The 20,924-nt window shown below is 41.4% G+C and overlaps 1 protein-coding gene across 2 annotated transcripts in view; it reads right to left on the reverse strand.

Annotated features, from left to right (window-relative positions):
* Positions 1-644: 644 nt before the first annotated feature.
* The window catches only part of LOC139756435 (sister chromatid cohesion protein DCC1), a 74,429-nt gene continuing 54,149 nt past the window's right edge, over positions 645-20,924 (reverse strand). For both annotated transcript variants that reach the window (XM_071675874.1, XM_071675875.1), the window contains 2 exons: positions 8,001-8,178; positions 645-1,493 (listed from right to left, as the gene is read on the reverse strand). In XM_071675874.1, coding sequence (XP_071531975.1) covers positions 1,388-1,493; positions 8,001-8,178 — 284 coding nt within the window. In that variant the 3' untranslated portion in view covers positions 645-1,387. The remainder of the gene's footprint in view (positions 1,494-8,000; positions 8,179-20,924) is intronic.

Genomic DNA, 20,924 nt, shown 5'->3' on the forward strand with positions numbered 1-20,924 from the left:
ACGCTTCTCATGCCACAAGCATCTTTTGCGCAAGCCATCACTGCTTCCCTAACTACATCCCATTCCTCCCCCACTCCCCTTATGTCCTTTGGTCTCACCTTTTCCATTCTGTACTCAGTCTCTCCAGGTATTTCCTCACACAAGTCTCCTTCCCAAGCTCACTTACTGTCACCACTCTCTTCACTCCAACATTCTCTCTTCTGTTCTGAAAACCTCTACAATAAATAAATAAATAAATAATATATATATATTTCTTTATATTTATTATTTATTATACTATGTCGCTGTCTCCTGCATCAGCGAGGTAGTGCAAGGAAATAGACAAGAGTGGCCTAACCTACCCACATACACATGTATATATATACACGTCCACACACGTATATATACATACCTAAAGGAATTGAATGGAGGAAAAAGCCAAATGAGAATCTTATTTGTTCCCCTCACTCATGCAGGAAAATAGCGAACACATACGAAAGAAAAGTTTCATGGAAAGTATCTGATAGGCTGTAAGTTGTACCACTTGCATTTCTACAATGGCACTACATAGGCATTCTGCCAATCCTCAGACACCTTCACCTTCCCTCAAGCAGTATGCTGAAAATCCTAACCAAGCAATTGAAAACACAATCACCCCCTTTCAGAAGATGTTCAATTGCAATCCCATCAACTCCAATTGCTTTTCTGCATTTCATCTTATGCAAGACTTTCACCAACTCCTCTCTTTTCACTAAATCACTTGCTGTGAATCTCTTATATCACATACCTTTACGTTCAAAGCATCCCAAACATGCCACCCTATCACTGAAGATATTCAACAACCCTTCCAAATACTCACTCCATCTCTTCTTCACCTCATCTCTGCATGTTACCACTTCCTCGTTTAGCCCTTTCACCAATATTCTCATTTGTTCTCTTGTTTGTCTCACAATTAACCTTCTTCCAAAACATTTCCATATTCTTAAGGACAGTCGCAATTACACCTAATTATCACATTTTCCTTAATCTTAACAATGTAAGTCTTTGATTATGATTATTGTGAACATTACTCTTGCAGTTCATTGGGAGTGCTGTTATACAGGGTTCCCTTACAACACTGTTTACAATACACATTCCTTTGAGTATAAGCTCCATGCCTTACTTTCAATTATGCCAATGATTTACCTATGGTCACTTACATTCTGTGCTATTTTTTAAAGGCTTCAGCCAAATAGTGATACCACAGAAAATAAAGCATGAACAAAAATATTATCATTATTTTGTATTTCATTCTTGTTTCCCATTTCCCACACACAGTGGTTGTAGTACCAAGAATGAAGAATAACCTAATTTGCTCACTTCCACTCCCTAGCAATAATACATACATTAATTTTTAAACTCTGTAAGATTATCTTGCATGTTTTCCAGAGTAGTATTTTATACCATTGAGAGTAGAGGCTCGTGCATACTTCGTTAGCAGGGCATTGACGGGTGTCTTATCTCCAGCTAAGTCCCTGTGGAAAAATATGAAGGTAAGTCAGTTATGAAGACAGGAAAAGTTGATAAAATCATCAAAATCAAAGTGTCTTAGATGCACAGGTTAGATGTGGAAATCTTGATTGAATTATATTCTGTGATATATGACTACAAAAAAAGAAAGGCAGTTGGATGTTCATGTGAGGATATGCTGGGTTTGAGGGATCCATAGTACAATACATACATGAAAACATGCTGTAACATGCTGTGAGATGTCGGCATGATGTATATACACTAAATAATTACTAAGTATGGACCACATCAATTAGTGTAACCAAAGATTAACTCCTGCTGGAAATGTAACTAGGCTTAAAGTTATATAATAAGAGTACAGATATAACAGTTGTTCATAATTCTAAACCTCCAAACATTTACTAATGATTCGCTGACAAGCTTACATACAATTTCTTGAATACTTTAGTTAACATCTGCAGCAATTTAACTTGGAAAATCCCTGCACATCCAATGCTCAATAATTTAATGTCTATTTATTTTATTTATTTATTTATTTGATTTTGTTTTGTCGCTGTCTCCCAAGTTTGCGAGGTAGCGCAAGGAAACAGAAGAAAGAAATGGCCCAACCCACCCCCATACACATATATATACATACACGTCCACACACGCAAATGTACATACCTATACATCTCAATGTACACGTATATACACACACACACACACATATACATATATACACATGTACATAATTCATACTGTCCGCCTTTATTTATTCCCATCGCCACCTCGCCACACATGGAATAACATCCCCTCCCCCCTCATGTGTGCGAGGTAGCGCTAGGAAAAGACAACAAGGCCCCATTCGTTCACACTCAGTCTCTAGCTGTCATGTTATAATGCCCGAAACCACAGCTCCCTTTCCACATCCAGGCCCCACAGAACTTTCCATGGTTCACCCCAGACGCTTCACATGCCCTGATTCAATCCACTGACAGCACGTCGACCCCGGTATATCACATTGATCCAATTCACTCTATTCCTTGCCCGCCTTTCACCCTCCTGCATGTTCAGGCCCCGATCACTCAAAATCTTTTTCACTCCATCTTTCCACCTCCAATTTGGTCTCCCACTTCTCCTCGTTCCCTCCACCTCCGACACATATATCCTCTTGGTCAATCTTTCCTCACTCATTCACTCCATGCGCCCAAACCATTTCAAAACACCCTCTTCTGCTCTCTCAACCACGCTTTTTTTTATTTCCACACATCTCTCTTACCCTTACATTACTTACTCAATCAAACCACCTCACACCACATATTGTCCTCAAACATCTCATTTCCAGCACATCTACCCTCCTCCGCACAACTCTATCCATAGCCCACGCCTCGCAACCATACAATATTGTTGGAACCACTATTCCTTCAAACATAGCCATTTTTGCTTTCCGAGATAATGTTCTCGACTTCCACACATTCTTCAAGGCTCCCAGGATTTTCACCCCCTCCCCCACCCTATGATTCACTTACGCTTCCATGGTTCCATCCGCTGCCAGATCCACTCCCAGATATCTGAAACACTTTACTTCCTCCAGTTTTTCTCCATTCAAACTTACCTCCCAATTGACTTGACCCTCAACCCTACTGTACCTAATAACCTTGCTCTTATTCACATTTACTCTCAACTTTCTTCTTTCACACACTTTATCAAACTCAGTCACCAGCTTCTGCAGTTTCTCACATGAATCAGCCACCAGTGCTGTATCATCAGCGAACAACAACTGACTCACTTCCCAAGCTCTGTCATCCCCAATAGACTGCATACTTGCCCCTCTTTCCAAAACTCTTGCATTCACCTCCCTAACAACCCCATCCATGAACAAATTAAACAACCATGGAGACATCACACACCCCTGCCGCAAACCTACATTCACTGAGAACCAATCACTTTCCTCTCTTCCTACACGTACACATGCCTTACATCCTCGATAAAAACTTTTCACTGCTTCTAACAACTTGCCTCCCACACCATATATTCTTAGTACCTTCCACAGAGCATCTCTATCAACTCTATCATATGCCTTCTCCAGATCCATAAATGCTACATACAAATCCATTTGCTTTTCTAATTATTTCTCACATACATTCTTCAAAGCAAACACCTGATCCACACATCCCCTACCACTTCTGAAACCACACTGCTCTTCCCCAATCTGATGCTCTGTACATGCCTTCACCCTCTCAATCAATACCCTCCCATATAATTTCCCAGGAATACTCAACAAACTTATACCTCTGTAATTTGAGCACTCACTCTTATCCCCTTTGCCTTTATACAATGGCACTATGCAAGCATTCCGCCAATCCTCAGGCACATCACCATGAATCATATATACTTTAAATAACCTTACCAACCAGTCAACAATACAGTCACCCCCTTTTTTAATAAATTCCATTGCTATACCATCCAAACCTGCTGCCTTGCCGGCTTTCATCTTTCGCAAAGCTTTTACTACCTCTTCTCTGTTTACCAAATCATTCTCCCTAACCCTCTCACTTTGCACACCACCTCGACCAAAACACCCTATATCTGCTACTCTATCATCAAACACATTCAACAAACCTTTAAAATACTCACTCCATCTCCTTCTCACATCACCACTACTTGTTATCACCTTCCCATTAGCCCCCTTCACTGAAGTTCCCATTTGCTCCCTTGACTTACACACTTTATTTACCTCCTTCCAGAACATCTTTTTATTCTCTCTAAAATTTAATGATACTCTCTCACCCCAACTCTCATTTGCCCTCTTTTTCACCTCTTGCATCTTTCTCTTGACCTCCTGCCTCTTTCTTTTAAACATCTCCCAGTCATTTGCATTTTTTCCCTGCAAAAATCGTCTAAATGCCTCTCTCTTCTCTTTCACTAATAATCTTACTTCTTCATCCCACCACTCGCTACCCTTTCTAATCAACCCACCTCCCACGTTTCTCATGCCACAAGCATCTTTTGCGCAAGCCATCACTGCTTCCCTAAATACATCCCATTCCTCCCCCACTCCCCTTACCTCCTTTGTTCTCACCTTTTTCCATTCTGTACTCAGTCTCTCCTGGTACTTCCTCACACAAATCTCCTTCCCAAGCTCACTTACTCTCACCACCCTCTTCACCCCAACATTCTCTCTTCTTTTCTGAAAACCCCTACAAATCTTCACCTTCGCCTCCACAAGATAATGATCAGACATCCCTCCATTTGCACCTCTCAGCACATTAACATCCAAAAGTCTCTCTTTTGTGTGCCTGTCAATTAACACGTAATCCAATAACGCTCTCTGGCCATCTCTCCTACTTACATACGTATACTTATGTATATCTCGCTTTTTAAACCAGGTATTCCCAGTCACCAGTCCTTTTTCAGCACATAAATCTACAAGCTCTTCACCATTTCCATTTACAACACTAAACACCCCATGTATACCAATTATTCCCTCAACTGGTATATTACTCACCTTTGCATTCAAATCACCCATCACTATAACCCGGTCTTGTGCATCAAAACCACTAACACACTCATTCAGCTGCTCCCAAAACACTTGCCTCTCATGATCTTTCTTCTCATGCCCAGGTGCATATGCACCAATAATCACCCATCTCTCTCCATCAACTTTAAGTTTTACTCATATTAATCTAGAATTTATTTTCTTACATTCTATCACATACTCCCACAACTCCTGTTTCAGGAGTAGTGCTACTCCTTCCCTTGCTCTTGTCCTCTCACTAACCCCTGACTTTACTCCCAAGACATTCCCAAACCACTCTTCCCCTTTACCCTTGAGCTTCGTTTCACTCAGAGCCAAAACATCCAGGTTCCTTTCCTCAAACATACTACCTATCTCTCCTTTTTTACATCTTGGTTACATCCACACACATTTAGACATCCCAATCTGAGCCTTTGAGGAGGATGAGCACTCCCTGCGTGACTCCTTCTTCTGTTTCCCATTTTAGAAAGTTAAAAGACAAGGAGGGGAGGATTTCTGGCCCCCCGGTCCCGTCCCCTCTATTTATATTTCATTTATTATACTTTGTCACTGTCTCCCATGTTAGCGAGGTAGCGCAAGGAAACACACAAAAGAATGGCCCAACCCACCCACATACACATGTATACACATACACATCCACACACGCACATATACATACCTATACATCTCAACGTATACATATATATATACACACAGACATTTACATATATACACATGTTCCTATGAGTCCACGGGGAAAATGAAACACGAAAAGTTCCCTGTGGACTCATAGGAATATCTTGATCACGTGCAAAATTGTGATCCTTTCCAATACACACATGTACATAATTCATACTGTCTGCCCGTATTCATTCCTGTTGCCACCCCACCACACATGAAATGACAACCCCCTCCCCCCGCATGTGTGCAAGGTAGCACTAGGAAAAGACAACAAAGGCCACATTCTTTCACACTCAGTCTCTAACTGTCATGTATTATGCACTGAAACCACAGCTTCCTTTCCACATCCAGGCCCCACAGAACTTCCCATGGTTTACCCCAGATGCTTCACATGCCCTGGTTCAATCCACTGACAGCATGTCGACCCCAGTATACCACATCGTTCCAATTCCAACTTCTCCTTGTTCCCTCTACCTCTAACACATATATCCTCTTGGTCAATCTTTCCTCATTCTCTCCATGTGACCAAACCATTTCAAAACACCCTCTTCTGCTCTCTCAACCAAACTCTTTTTATTACCGACACATCTCTCTTACCCTTTCATTACTTACTCGATCAAACCACCTCACACCGCATATTGTCCTCAAACATCTCATTTCCAACACATCCACCCTCCTCTGCACAACCCTATCTATAGCCTACGCCTCACAACTATATAACATTGTTGGAACCACTATTCCTTCAAACATACACATTTTTGCTTTCCAAGATAACGTTCTCACCTTCCACACATTTTTCAATGCTCCCAGAACTTTCGCCCCCTCCCACACTCTATGAATCACTTCCGCTTCCATGGTTCCATCTGCTGCCAAATCCACTCCCAGATATCTAAAACACTTCACTTCCTTCAGTTTTTCTCCATTCAAACGTACCTCCCAATTGACTTGTCCCTCAACCCTACTGTACCTAATAACCTTGCTCTTATTCACATTTACTCTCAGCTTTCTTCTTTCACACACTTTACCAAATTCAGTCACCAGTTTCTGCAGTTTCTCACATGAATCAGTCACCAGTGCTGTATCATCAGCGAACAACAACTGACTCACTTCCCAAGCTCTCTCATCCACAACAGACTGCATACTTGCCCCTCTCTCCAAAACTCTTGCATTCACCTCCCTAACAACCCCATCCATAAACAAATTAAACAATCATGGAGACATCACGCACCCCTGCCACAAACCGACATTCACTGAGAACCAATTACTTTCCTCTTTTCCTACTCATACACATGCCTTTCATCCTCGGTAAAAACTTTTCACTGCTTCTAACAACTTGCCTCCCACACCATATATTCTTAATACCTTCCATAGAGCATCTCTATCATATGCCTTCTCCAGATCCAAAACTGCTACATACAAATCCATTTGCTTTTCTAAGTATTTCTCACATACATTTTTCAAAGCAAACACCTGATCCACACATCCTTTACCACTTCTGAAACCACACTGCTCTTCCCCAATCTGATGCTCTGTACATGCCTTCACCCTCTCAATCAATACCCTCCCATATAATTTCCCAGGAATACTCAACAAACTTATACCTCTGTAATTTGAGCACTCACTCTTATTATCCCCTTTGCCTTTGTACAATGGCACTATGCAAGCATTCTACCAATCCTAAGGCACCTCACCATGAGTCATACATACATTAAATAACCTTACCAACCAGTCAACAATACAGTCACCCCTTTTTGATAAATTCCACTGCAATACCATCCAAACCCGCTGCCTTGCCGGCTTTCATCTTCCACAAAGCTTTTACTACCTCTCCTCTGTTTACCAAATCATTCTCCCTAACCCTCTCACTTTGCACACCACCTCGACCAAAACACCCTATATCTGCTACTCTATCATCAAACACATTCAACAAACCTTCAAAATACTCACTTCATCTCCTTCTCACATCACCACAACTTGTTATCACCTTCCCATTAGCCCCCTTCACTGATGTTCCCATTTGTTCCCTTGTCTTATGCACTTTATTTACCTCCTTCCAAAGCATCTTTTTATTCTCCCTAAAATTTAATGATACTCTCTTACTCCAACTCTCATTTGCCCTTTTTAACTTCTTGCACCTTTCTCTTGACCTCCTGCCTCTTTCTTTTATATATCTCCCTCTCATTTGCATTATTTCCCTGCAATAATCGTCCAAATGCCTCTCTCTTCTCTTTCACTAATAATCTTACTTCTTCATCCCACCACTCATTACCCTTTCTAATCTGCCCACCTCCCACGCTAAAATCTCTCGGGAAATTAATTGGAATTCCACACTTACTCAATATAAGGCCTGATTTCCTCAAAAGTCCACTTGTCTCTGGTTGCAAATAGGGTGTTAAACCTGTCCTGGATGTCCTGTGGAAGACTAGTGACAGGAAAGTAGGAGATAGCATCCGACGATGAGGAGCGGTCCACAAGTGCAAGACCTTCCAGCTGGCTTAAATTTGTTGTTAACCCTGTAAAAGTTGTTTTATCAGGAATATTACTGTTGCTACTACTTAAAGAGTTTCATATATACTATAGTACCTATTGGGAGAGCTTTTCAAGGCTTACAGGAAGCCAATAGGAATCATTCGCTCAAGCTAGATAATGAAGTTACTCATTTATGCAAACCAAATGTTGCATCATTTTTATCGAATCTGGCCTCAATCCAGAAATATTCCTCTTAGCTTTGCCCCCTTTTTAGTCATCATCTTAAGGTGCAATCTAAAAGAGAAGAATTATCAGATAAGCAATCAAATGTTGCTGAAAAGAGTAGGTGTACTGAAATTATTCTCCTATTTCAAGAAGCTGGTGACTGAGTTTGGTAAAGTGTGTGGAAGAAGAAAGTTGAGAGTAAATGTGAATAAGAGCAAGGTTATTAGGTACAGTAGGGGTGAGGGTCAAGTCAATTGGGAGGTGAGTTTGAATGGAGAAAAACTGGAGGAAGTGAAGTGTTTTAGATATCTGGGAGTGGATCTGTCAGCGGATGGAACCATGGAAGCGGAAGTGGATCATAGGGTGGGGGAGGGGGCGAAAATTTTGGGAGCCTTGAAAAATGTGTGGAAGTCGAGAACATTATCTCGGAAAGCAAAAATGGGTATGTTTGAGGGAATAGTGGTTCCAACAATGCTGTATGGTTGCGAGGCGTGGGCTATGGATAGAGATGTGCGCAGGAGGATGGATGTGCTGGAAATGAGATGTTTGAGGACAATGTGTGGTGTGAGGTGGTTTGATCGAGTAAGTAACGTAAGGGTAAGAGAGATGTGTGGAAATAAAAAGAGCGTGGTTGAGAGAGCAGAAGAGGGTGTTTTGAAATGGTTTGGGCACATGGAGAGAATGAGTGAGGAGAGATTGACCAAGAGGATATATGTGCATAGACAAGAAACCTCCGGAAAGATAGTACAGGTAAAACTTCCAACATTTGAATGGCTTGAAACATGAGAGTGAATTTTAGGAAAACTCAAACTTTGTAGACCTAAACTTCATCTCTCCACACACAAACAATGCTAGAAAACCAATCTGGTAAGACCACCAAGAGCAAAATAATTATTTACTTTTCATTGGCTACAAATCTTTTCTTGTTTTATGTCAAACACTGTTCTACTAGCACATATGAACATAAATCACAATACAATGTGTAATTCAAGTATACTTTAGCTATTTTCAAGGTTTTGTCTAACCAAGGATATTACAATCTTTCCTAGCTCCAGCACCCTCTTCATTCAAAACATACAACATATAACTGATGAAATATGGTAAATTCAATTTGTCGTATATCATTTGTACACAATTCTCTTCAGTACATTTTGGTTAATATATGAATTATTTACATATTCAGAAATTTATGGCAGAAATTAGGCGAAAGATAGAGGGCATACCAGTGGTTAGTGACGGTTTCCACTTTAAAACATTCAAGTTATATTCCATAAAATCATATGGGGTATTATGTTCCACTCATAATTTTATAAAGTTCCTTTCTGGTTCTTAATAGATGGATGAATCTGAAATCATCTACATTTTTTTAGTGAATATACGAGAAAATAGCTAAAGGACATGGAATGCACTGGTGCAATTTTTTTCATACTTGATCACCATTTCCTGCATTAGCAAGGTCTGGTTAGGAACAGCCAATGAAAGGCCACATCCACTCACATCCATTCTCTAGCTTTCATGTGTAATGCCCCAAAACCACAGCTCCCTATCAATAACCAGGTCCTACACAACTTTCAACAGTTTATCCCAGACACTTCATATGCTCTGGTTCAGTCCATTGACAGCACAGTGACCCCAGTATACTACATCGTTCCAATGCACTCTATCCCATACATGCCTGTCATCCTCCTGCAAGTTCAGGCCCTGATCACTCAAAATCTTTTTCACTCCATCCTTCCATCTCCAACTTGGTGTCCCAGTTCTTGTTCCTTCCACTTCTGACACATATATCCTCTTTATCGACTCTTCCTCACTAATTCTCTCCATAAGTCCAAAACATTTCAGCACACCCTCTTCTGCAATCTCAGTCACACACTTTTTATTACCACATTTTTCTCTTACCCTTTAATTACTTACTTGATCAAACCTCCTCACGCCAGAAATTGTCCTCAAACATTTCATATCCAACACATCCACCCTCTTTATCTACAAAACATGCCTTGCAAACACATAATATTGTTGGAATTACTATTCCTTCGTATATACCTATCTTTGCCCTCCCAGACAACTTTCTCTCTTTCCATACATTCTTCAGTGCACCCAGGACCTTCACCTTCCTCCCCACCCTATGACTTACTTCTGCTTCCATGATTCCAATTGCTACCACTTCCACTCAAAGATATTTAAAACACTTACTTCCTCCAATTTTTCTCCATTCAAACTCATATCCCAACCAACCTGTCCCTGAACAACACTAAATCTACCAACCTTGCTTTCCTTCATATCTACTTTCAACTTTCTCCTTTCACAGTCTTCCAAACTCAGTCACTAACTTCTGCAGTTTCTCACTCAAATTTGCCAAACAACTGACACTTCTCAGACCCTCTCATTCCTCACAGACTGCATACCTGCTCCTTTCTCCAAGCATGTCGCATTAACCTCCCTAACCATTCCAACCATAAACAAATATAACCCTGGTGACATTACATATCACTGCTAAAGACCAACCTTCACTTAGAACCATTTACTCTCCTCTTCCTATTCATACACAAGCCTTAAACCCTCGATAGTAGCTTTCCTCCCACACTGTATATTCTTAAAACCTTACAAAAAGCATCTTTATCAACCCTATCATAAGCTTTCTCTGTATCCATAAATGCAACATACAAATCTATCTGGTTTTCTGAGTATTTCTCACACATTCTTTATAGCAAACACCTGATCCAAACACCATTTACCACTTCTGAAAACACCCTGCTCCTCCTCTATCTGTTCTGTACATGCTTTTAACCTCTCAATCAATACCCTCCCATACAACTTACTGGGTGTACTCAACAAACTTATACCACTGTAGTTTGAACACTCACCTTGATCCCCCTTGCCTTTATTCAACAGCACTATACATGCATTGCACCAATCCTCAGGCACCTCACCATGATCCATAAATACATTGGAAATCCCTACCAACCAATCAACAACACAATCACCCCCTTCTTTATAAATTCAGCTGCAATACCTCCACTCCAGCCACCTTGCCACATTTCATCTTAAGCAAGGCTTTCATCACCTATTCTCTCTTCACCAAACCACTCTTCATGGATCTCTCAATTTGAATACCACCCTGACCCAAACAATCTACATCTGCCACTCTTATCATCAAATACATTCAACATTTCTTCAATATATTAACTTCATCTCATCCTCACTTCATCACAACCTGTTATCACTTCCCCTTTTATCCCCTTCACCAATGTTCCCATTTGTTCTCCTGTCTTTTGCACATTATTTACCTCCTTCCAAACATCTTTATATTCTCTTTTTCAACTGCTACACCTCCCTGGTACAATATCTTTAACATCAGTATTCCACCACAAATATATTTTATTTCTGCCTGAGCAAGATATGAATTTTATCACTTGTTTCTTGGTTGGTCATTTTTTTCTTATATGATGTTCATATATTCCATAAGTGAGAAACTTTTCTTTTGCTACTTTAGTATTTTGGTGTATGTGATGTATTTTAGTGTTTTTCTCTTTACTGGCTGTAAACTTTCTTATATCAAATATTGTTCTACTAGCTCATTTGAACAAATTTTGCAATTTTGATGGCATAAATTGTCTTATTCTGATATATTTTGGTTATTTTGGGGGGGGTTTGTTCTACCAAGATGGAATCCTTACCTAGCTCCTGCACCTTTTAGTTTTAAAACATTCAACATATAATCGATAAATTGATATGTTAAAATGCAATTTTCATATATTATTAGTAACGAATTCTTTTTTTGTATTTCCCTAAGGCATGATTTGATGATCAATATTTTCTGAAAACTGTTGGAGAAAATTGGTGAAATGAATAGAGGTTATACCTCCTACCAATTGTTGGTGATAGTGCCCATTTCAAAACATTCTACATATAAATGATAACATGACGGTGTAACGTACTTTTCACATATTTTTCTATACATTTTTCTTCAAGTTCTTCTCTGATAAATGAATGATCCCCTTCAAATTTTGAAGAGTATATGAGAAAATACCTATAGATGGAAAAAGTATTAGTAAGATACCATAGCATGGGCTATGGATAGAGTTGTGCGCAGGAGGGTGGATGTGCTGGAAATGAGATGTTTGAGGACAATGTGTGGTGTGAGGTGGTTTGATCGAGTAAGTAATGTAAGGGTAAGAGAGATGTGTGGAAATAAAAAGAGCGTGGTTGAGAGAGCAGAAGAGGGTGTTTTGAAATGGTTTGGGCACATGGAGAGAATGAGTGAGGAAAGATTGACCAAGAGGATATATGTGCCGGAGGTGGAGGGAACGAGGAGAAGTGGGAGACCAAATTGGAGGTGGAAAGATGAAGTGAAAAAGATTTTGAGTGATCGCGGCCTGAACATGCAGGAGGGTGAAAGGCGGGCAAGGAATAGAGTGAATTGGATCGATGTGGTATACCGGGGTTGACATGCTGTCAGTGGATTGAATCAGGGTATGTGAAGCGTCTGGGGTAAACCATGGAAAGTTGTGTGGGGCCTGGATGTGGAAAGGGAGCTGTGGTTTCGGGCATTATTGCATGACAGCAAGAGACTGAGTGTGAACGAATGGGGCCTTTGTTGTCTTTTCCTAGCGCTACCTCGCACACATGAGGGGGGAGGGGGATGGTATTCCATGTGTGGCGAGGTGGCTATGGGAATGAATAAAGGCAGACAGTGTGAATTGTGTGCATGGGTATATATGTATGTGTCTGTGTGTGTATATATATGTGTACATTGAGATGTATAGGTATGTATATTTGCGTGAGTGGACGTGTATGTATATACATGTGTATGTGGGTGGGTTGGGCCATTTCTTTCGTGTTTCCTTGCGCTACCTCGCAAACAAGGGAGACAGCGACAAAGCAAAATAAAATAAATAAATATAACCTTTACCAATACACTCCCCCCACCATATTTCTTTTATTTCTCCCAGGGTAAGTTTTATTAGTCTTATATGCTGTTCTTTCATGAGAAATTGTTTTTTCTCTTATTTTCTATTTCTGTATTAAGATGTATTTTTGCATTTAAGAAGACCATCTGATGAAAGCACTATGGAGAAATAATTCTGTTGTTTCTCTGATTGCCTACAAATCTATAATATATCAAACTCTGATGGCATACAATGTGTTATTCCAGTATACTTTGCCTACTTTCATCATACACTTCTTCAGCATTCAGGGTTTAGTTGCATCCAATTTCCTTGGCCTATTTTCTCATATTTTTCTAAACTATTTATTCTGTATTTATATATTTACTTTGTCGCTGTCTCCCACGTTTGCGAGGTAGAGCAAGGAAACAGACGAAAGAATGGCCCAACCCATCCACATACCCATGTATATACATACACGTCCACACACGCAAATATACATAACTATACATCTCAACGTATACATATATATATATACACACAGACATATACATATATACACATGTACGTAATTCATAATGTCTGCCTTTATTCATTCCCATCACCACCCCACCACACATGAAGTAAAAACCCACACCCCTCGCATGTGCACGAGTTAGCGCTAGGTAAAGACAAAAAGGGCCACATTCGTTTACACTCACTCTCTAGCTGTCATGTATAATGCACCGAAACCACAGCTCCCTTTCCACATCCAGGCCCCACAGAACTTTCCATGGTTCACCCCAGACGCTTCACATGCCCTGGTTCAATCCATTGACAGCACGTCAACCCCGGTATACCACATCATTCCAATTCACTCTATTTCTTGCATGCCTTTCACCCTCCTGCATGTTCAGGCCCCGATCACTCAAAATCATTTCCACTCCACCTTTCCACCTCCAATTTGGTCTCCCACTTCTCCTCGTTCCCTGCACCTCTGACACATATATCCTCTTGGTCAATCTTTCCTCACTCATTCTCTCCATATGACCAAACCATTTCAAAACACCCTCTTCTGCTCTCTCAACCACAGTCTTTTTATTACCACACATCTCTCTTACCCTATTATTACTTACTTGATCAAACCACCTCACACCACATATTGTCCTCAAACATCACATTTCCAGCACATCCACCCTCCTCCACATAACTCTATCTATAGCCCACGCCTCGCAACCATATAACATTGTTGGAACCACTATTCCTTCAAACATACCCATTTTTGCTTTCCGAGATAATGTTATCGACTTCCACACATTCTTCAATGCTCCCAGAACTTTCGCCCCCTCCCCCACCCTATGATTCACTTCTGCTTCCATGCTTCCATCCGCTGCCAAATCCACTCTCAGATATCTAAAACACTTCACTTCCTCCAGTTTTTCTCCATTCAAACTTACCTCCCAACTGACTTTCCCTCAAACCTACTGTACCTAATAACCTTGCTCTTATTCACATTTACTCTATGCTTTCTTCTTTCACACACTTTACCAAACTCAGTCACCAGCTTCTGCAGTTTCTCAACCGAATCAGCAACCAGCACTGTAACATCAGCGAACAACAACTGACTCACTTCCCAAGCTCTCTCATCCACAACAGACTGCATACCTGCCCCTCTTTCGAAAATTCTTGCATTCACCTCCCTATCAACCCCATCCATAAACAAATTAAACAACCATGGAGACATCACACACCCCTGCCGCACACCAACATTCACTGAGAACCAATCACTTTCCTCTCTTCCTACACATACACATGCCTTACATCCTCGATAAAAACTTTTCACTGTTTCTAACAACTTGCCTCCTACACCATATATTCTTAATACCTTCCACAGAGCATCTCTGTCAACTCTATCATATGCCTTCTCCAGATCCATAAATGCTACATACAAATCCATTTGCTTTTCAAAGTATTTCTCACATACATTCTTCAAAGTAAATACCTGATCCACACATCCTCTACCACTTCTGAAACCACACTGCTCTTCCCCAATCTGATGCTCTGTTCATGCCTTCACCCTCTCAATCAATACCCTCCCATATAATTTACCAGGAATACTCAACAAACTTATACCTCTGTAATCTGAGCACTCACTTTTATCCCCTTTGCCTTTGTACAATGGCACTATGCAAGCATTCCGCCAATCCTCAGGCACCTCACCATGAGTCATACATACATTAAATAACCTCAACAACCAGTCAACAATATAGTCACCCCCTTTTTTAATAAATTCCACTGCAATACCATCCAAACCCGCATCCTTGCCGGCTTTCATCTTCCGCAAAGCTTTTAGTACCTCTTCTCTGTTTACCAAATCATTCACCCTAACCCTCTCACTTTCCACACCACCTCAACCAAAACACCCTATATCTGCCACTCTATCATCAAATACATTCAACAAACCTTCAAAATACTCACTCCATCTCCTTCTCACATCACCACTACTTGTTATCACCTACCCATTTACCCCTTTCACTGAAGTTTCCATTTCTTCTCTTGTCTTACGCACTTTATTAACCTCCTTCCAAAACATCTTTTTATTCTCCCTAAAATTTAATGATACTCTCTCACCCCAACTCTCATTTGCCCTCTTTTTCACCTCTTGCACCTTTCTCTTGACCTCCTGCCTCTTTCTTTTACACATCTCCCAGTCGTTTGCATTATTTCCCTGCAAAAATCGTCGAAATGCCTCTCTCTTCTCTTTCACTAATAATCTTACTTCTTCATCCCACCACTCACTACCCTTTCTAATCTGCCCACCTCCCACGCTTCTCATGCCACAAGCATCTTTTGCGCAAGCCATCACTGCTTCCGTAAATACATGCCATTCCTCCCCCACTCCCCTTTTGTCCTTTGTTCTCACCTTTTTCCATTCTGTACTCAGTCTCTCCTGGTACTTCCTCACACAAGTCTCCTTCCAAAGCTCACTTATTCTCAGCACTCTCTTCACCCCAACATTCTCTCTTCTTTTCTGAAAACCTCTACAAATCTTCACCTTCGCCTCCACAAGATAATGATCAGACATCCCTCCAGTTGCACCTCTCAGCACATTAACATCCAAAAGTCTCTCTTTCACGCGCCTATCAATTAACACATAATCCAATAATGCTCTCTGGCCATCTCTCCTATTTACATAGGTATACTTATTTATTTATTTTTTTTTTTTTTTATACTTTGTCGCTGTCTCCCGCGTTTGCGAGGTAGCGCAAGGAAACAGACGAAAGAAATGGCCCAACCCCCCCCCATACACATGTATATACATACGTCCACACACGCAAATACACATACCTACACAGCTTTCCATGGTTTACCCCAGACGCTTCACATGCCTTGATTCAATCCACTGACAGCACGTCAACCCCGGTATACCACATCGCTCCAATTCACTCTATTCCTTGCCCTCCTTTCACCCTCCTGCATGTTCAGGCCCCGATCACACAAAATCTTTTTCACTCCATCTTTCCACCTCCAATTTGGTCTCCCTCTTCTCCTTGCTCCCTCCACCTCCGACACATATATCCTCTTGGTCAATCTTTCCTCACTCATCCTCTCCATGTGCCCAAACCACTTCAAAACACCCTCTTCTGCTCTCTCAACCACGCTCTTTTTATTTCCACACATCTCTCTTACCCTTACGTTACTCACTCGATCAAACCACCTCACACCACACATTGTCCTCAAACATCTCATTTCCAGCACATCCATCCTCCTGCGCACAACTCTATCCATAGCCCACGCCTCGCAACCATACAACATTGTTGGAACCACTATTCCTTCAAACATACCCATTTTTGCTTTCCGAGATAATGTTCTCGACTTCCACACATTCTTCAAGGCCCCCAGAATTTTCGCCCCCTCCCCCACCCTATGATCCACTTCCGCTTCCATGGTTCCATCCGCTGCCAGATCCACTCCCAGATATCTAAAACACTTCACTTCCTCCAGTTTTTCTCCATTCAAACTCACCTCCCAATTGACTTGACCCTCAACCCTACTGTACCTAATAACCTTGCTCTTATTCACATTTACTCTTAACTTTCTTCTTCCACACACTTTACCAAACTCAGTCACCAGCTTCTGCAGTTTCTCACATGAATCAGCCACCAGCGCTGTATCATCAGCGAACAACAACTGACTCACTTCCCAAGCTCTCTCATCCCCAACAGACTTCATACTTGCCCCTCTTTCCAAAACTCTTGCATTTACCTCCCTAACAACCCCATCCATAAACAAATTAAACAACCATGGTATTCCCAATCACCAGTCCTTTTTCAGCACATAAATCTACAAGCTCTCCACCATTTCCATTTACAACACTGGACACCCGATGTACACCAATTATTCCCTCAACTGCCACATTACTCACCTTTGCATTCAAATCACCCATCACTATAACCCGGTCTCATTCATCAAAACTACTAACACACTCACTCAGCTGCTCCCAAAATACTTGCCTCTTATGATCTTTCTTTTCATGCCCAGGTGCATATGCACCAATAATCAACCATCTCTCTCCACCTACTTTCAGTTTTACCCAGTTTCTTACACTCTATCACATACTCCCACCACTCCTGTTTCAGGAGTAGTGCTACTCCTTCCCTTGCTCTTGTCCCCTAACCCCTGACTTTACTCCCAAGACATTCCTAAACCACTCTTCTCCTTTACCCTTGAGCGTCATTTCACTCAGAGCCAAAACATCCAAGTTCCTTTCCTCAAACATACTACCTATCCCTCCTTTTTTCTCATCTTGGTTACATCCACCCACATTTAGACACCCCAATCTTAGCCTTCAAGGAGGATGAGCACTCCCCACATGGCTCCTTCTGTTTCCCCTTTTAGAAAGTTAAAATACAAGGAGGGGAGGGTTTCCAGCCCCCCCAGCTCCCATCACCTTTAGTCGCCTTCTACGACACATGAGGAATGCGTGGGAAGTATTGTTTCTTTCCTATCCCCAGGGATATTTTTCTAAATATTATTATTATTATACTTAGTCACTCCCAGTACCTTCGGGTGGGGGAGGAGGCAAAGGTTCTGGAAGCGTTGAAGAATGTGTGGAAAGCGAGAGTGTTATCTCGGAGAGCAAAAACGGGTATGTTTGAAGGAATTGTGGTTCCAACAATGTTATATGGTTGTGAGGTATGGGCTATATATAGATAGGGTTGTGCGGAGGAGGGTGGATGTGTTGGAACTGAGATATTTGAGGACAATATGTGGTGTGAGGTGGTTTGATTGAGTAAGTAATGAAAGGATAAGAGAGGTGAGTGGCAATAAAAAGAGTGTGGTTGAGAGAGCAGGAGAGGGTGTATTGAAATGGTTTGGTCACATGGAGAGAATGAGTGAGGAGAGATTGACACAGGATATATGTGTCAGAGGTGGTGGGAAAGAGAAGTGGGAGAACAAATTGGAGGTGGAAGGATGGAGTGAAAAAGATTTTGAGCAATCCGGGCCTGAACATGTGGGAGGGTGAAAGGCGTGTAAGGAATAGAGTGAATTGGAACAATGTGGTGTACCGGGGTCAACATGCTGTCAATAGATTGAAACAGGGCATGTGAAGCGTTTGGGGTAAACCATGGAAAGTTTTGTGGGTCCTGGATGTGGAGAGGGAGCTGTGGTTTCAGTGCATTAAACATGACAGCTAGAGACTAAGTGTGAATGAATGTGGCCTTTGTTGTCTTTTCCTAAAGCTACCTCATGCACACGCGGGGGGAGGGGGTGCCATTTCATGTATGGTGGGGTGGCAGCAGGAATGGATGAAGGCAGCAGGAAACAGCAACAAAGTATATTAAATATAAATACTTAGTTGCTGTCTCCCGCATTAGCGAGTTAGCCCAAGGAAACAGATGAAAAAATGGCCAAACCCACCCAAATACACAAGTATATACATAGACACCCACACATATACATACCTATACATTTCAATGTATACATACATATACATACACAGATATATACATACATACACATGTACATATTCAAACTTGCTGCCTTTATCCATTCCTATCGCCACCCTGCCACAAATGAAAAACAGCGCCCCCCTCCCCCCTAAACATGCAAGGTAGCGCAAGGAAAAATCAACAAAGGCCACATTTGTTCACACTCAGCCTCTAGCTGCCATGTGTAATACACCAAAACCACAGCTCCCTTTCCATATCCAGTCCCTACAAAACTTTCCATGGTTTACCCCAGACACTTCACATGCCCAGGTTCAATCCATTGACAGCACTTCGACCCCGATATACCACATCGTTTCAATTCACTCTATTCCTTGCACGCCTTTCACCCTCCTGTATGTTCAGGCCCCGATCACTCAAAATCCGTTTTACTCCATCCTTCCACCTCCAATTTGGTCTCCATCTTCTCTTTGTTCCCTCTACCTCTGACACTTATATCCTCTTTGTCAATCTTTCCTCACTCATCTCCAAGTGACCAAACCATTTCAATAAGCCCTCTTCTGCTCTCTCAACCAAACTCTTTTTATTACCAAACATCTCTCTAATCCTTTCATTACTTACTCGATCAAACCACCTCACACCACATACTGTCCTCAAACATTTCATTTCCAACACATCCACCCTCCTCTGCACAACCCTATCTATAGCCCATGCCTCGCAGCCATATAACATTGTTGGAACCACTATTCCTTCAAACATACCCACTTTTGCTCTCCGAGATAATGTTCTCGTCTTTCACACATTCTTCAACCCTCTCAGAACCTTTGCCCTCTCCCCCACCCTGTGACTCACTTCTGCTTCCATGGTTCCATCTGCTGCTAAATCCACTCCCAGATATCTAAAACACTTCACTTCCTCCAGTTTTTCTCCATTCAAACTTACCTCCCCAATTAACTTATCCCTTAACCCTACTGAACCTAAGTACCTTGCTCTTATTCACATTTACTCTCAGCTTTCTTCTTTCACACACTTTACCAAACTCAATCACCAACTTCTGCAGTTTCTCACCCGAATCAGCCATCAGTGCTGTATCATCAGCGAACAACGACTGACTTGCTTCTGAAGCCCTCTTATCCCCAACAGACTGCATACTTGCCCCTCTCTCCAAAACTTTTGCATTTAATTCCCTGCCAACCCCATCCATAATCAACTTAAACAACCATGGAGACATCACTCACCCCTGCCACAAACCGACATTCACTGAGAACCAGTCACTTTCCTCTCTTCCTACTCGTACACATGCCTTCCATCCTTGATAAAAACTTTTCACTTCTTCTAGCAACTTGCCTCCCAAACCATATACTCTTAATACCTTCCACAAAGCATTTCTATCAACTTTATCATATGCCTTCTCCAGATCCATAAATGCTACATACAAATCCATCTGTTTTTCTAAGTATTTCTCACATACATTCTTCAAAGCAAACACCTGATCTACACTCCCTCTACCACTTATGAAACCACACTGCTCTTCCCCACTCTGATACTCTATACATGCCTTTACCCTCTCAATCAATACCCTCCCATATAATTTCCCAGGAATACTCAACAAACTTATACCTCTGTAATTTGAACACTCACCTTTATCCCCTTTGCCTTTGTACAATGGCACTATGCATGCATTCTGCCAATCCTCAGGCACTTCACCATGAACCAAACATACATACATGTACATGTAGATGTTTATCA

This window comes from Panulirus ornatus, chromosome 21 (genome assembly GCF_036320965.1).
Source record: "Panulirus ornatus isolate Po-2019 chromosome 21, ASM3632096v1, whole genome shotgun sequence".
NCBI classification, from domain to species: Eukaryota; Metazoa; Arthropoda; class Malacostraca; order Decapoda; family Palinuridae; genus Panulirus; species Panulirus ornatus.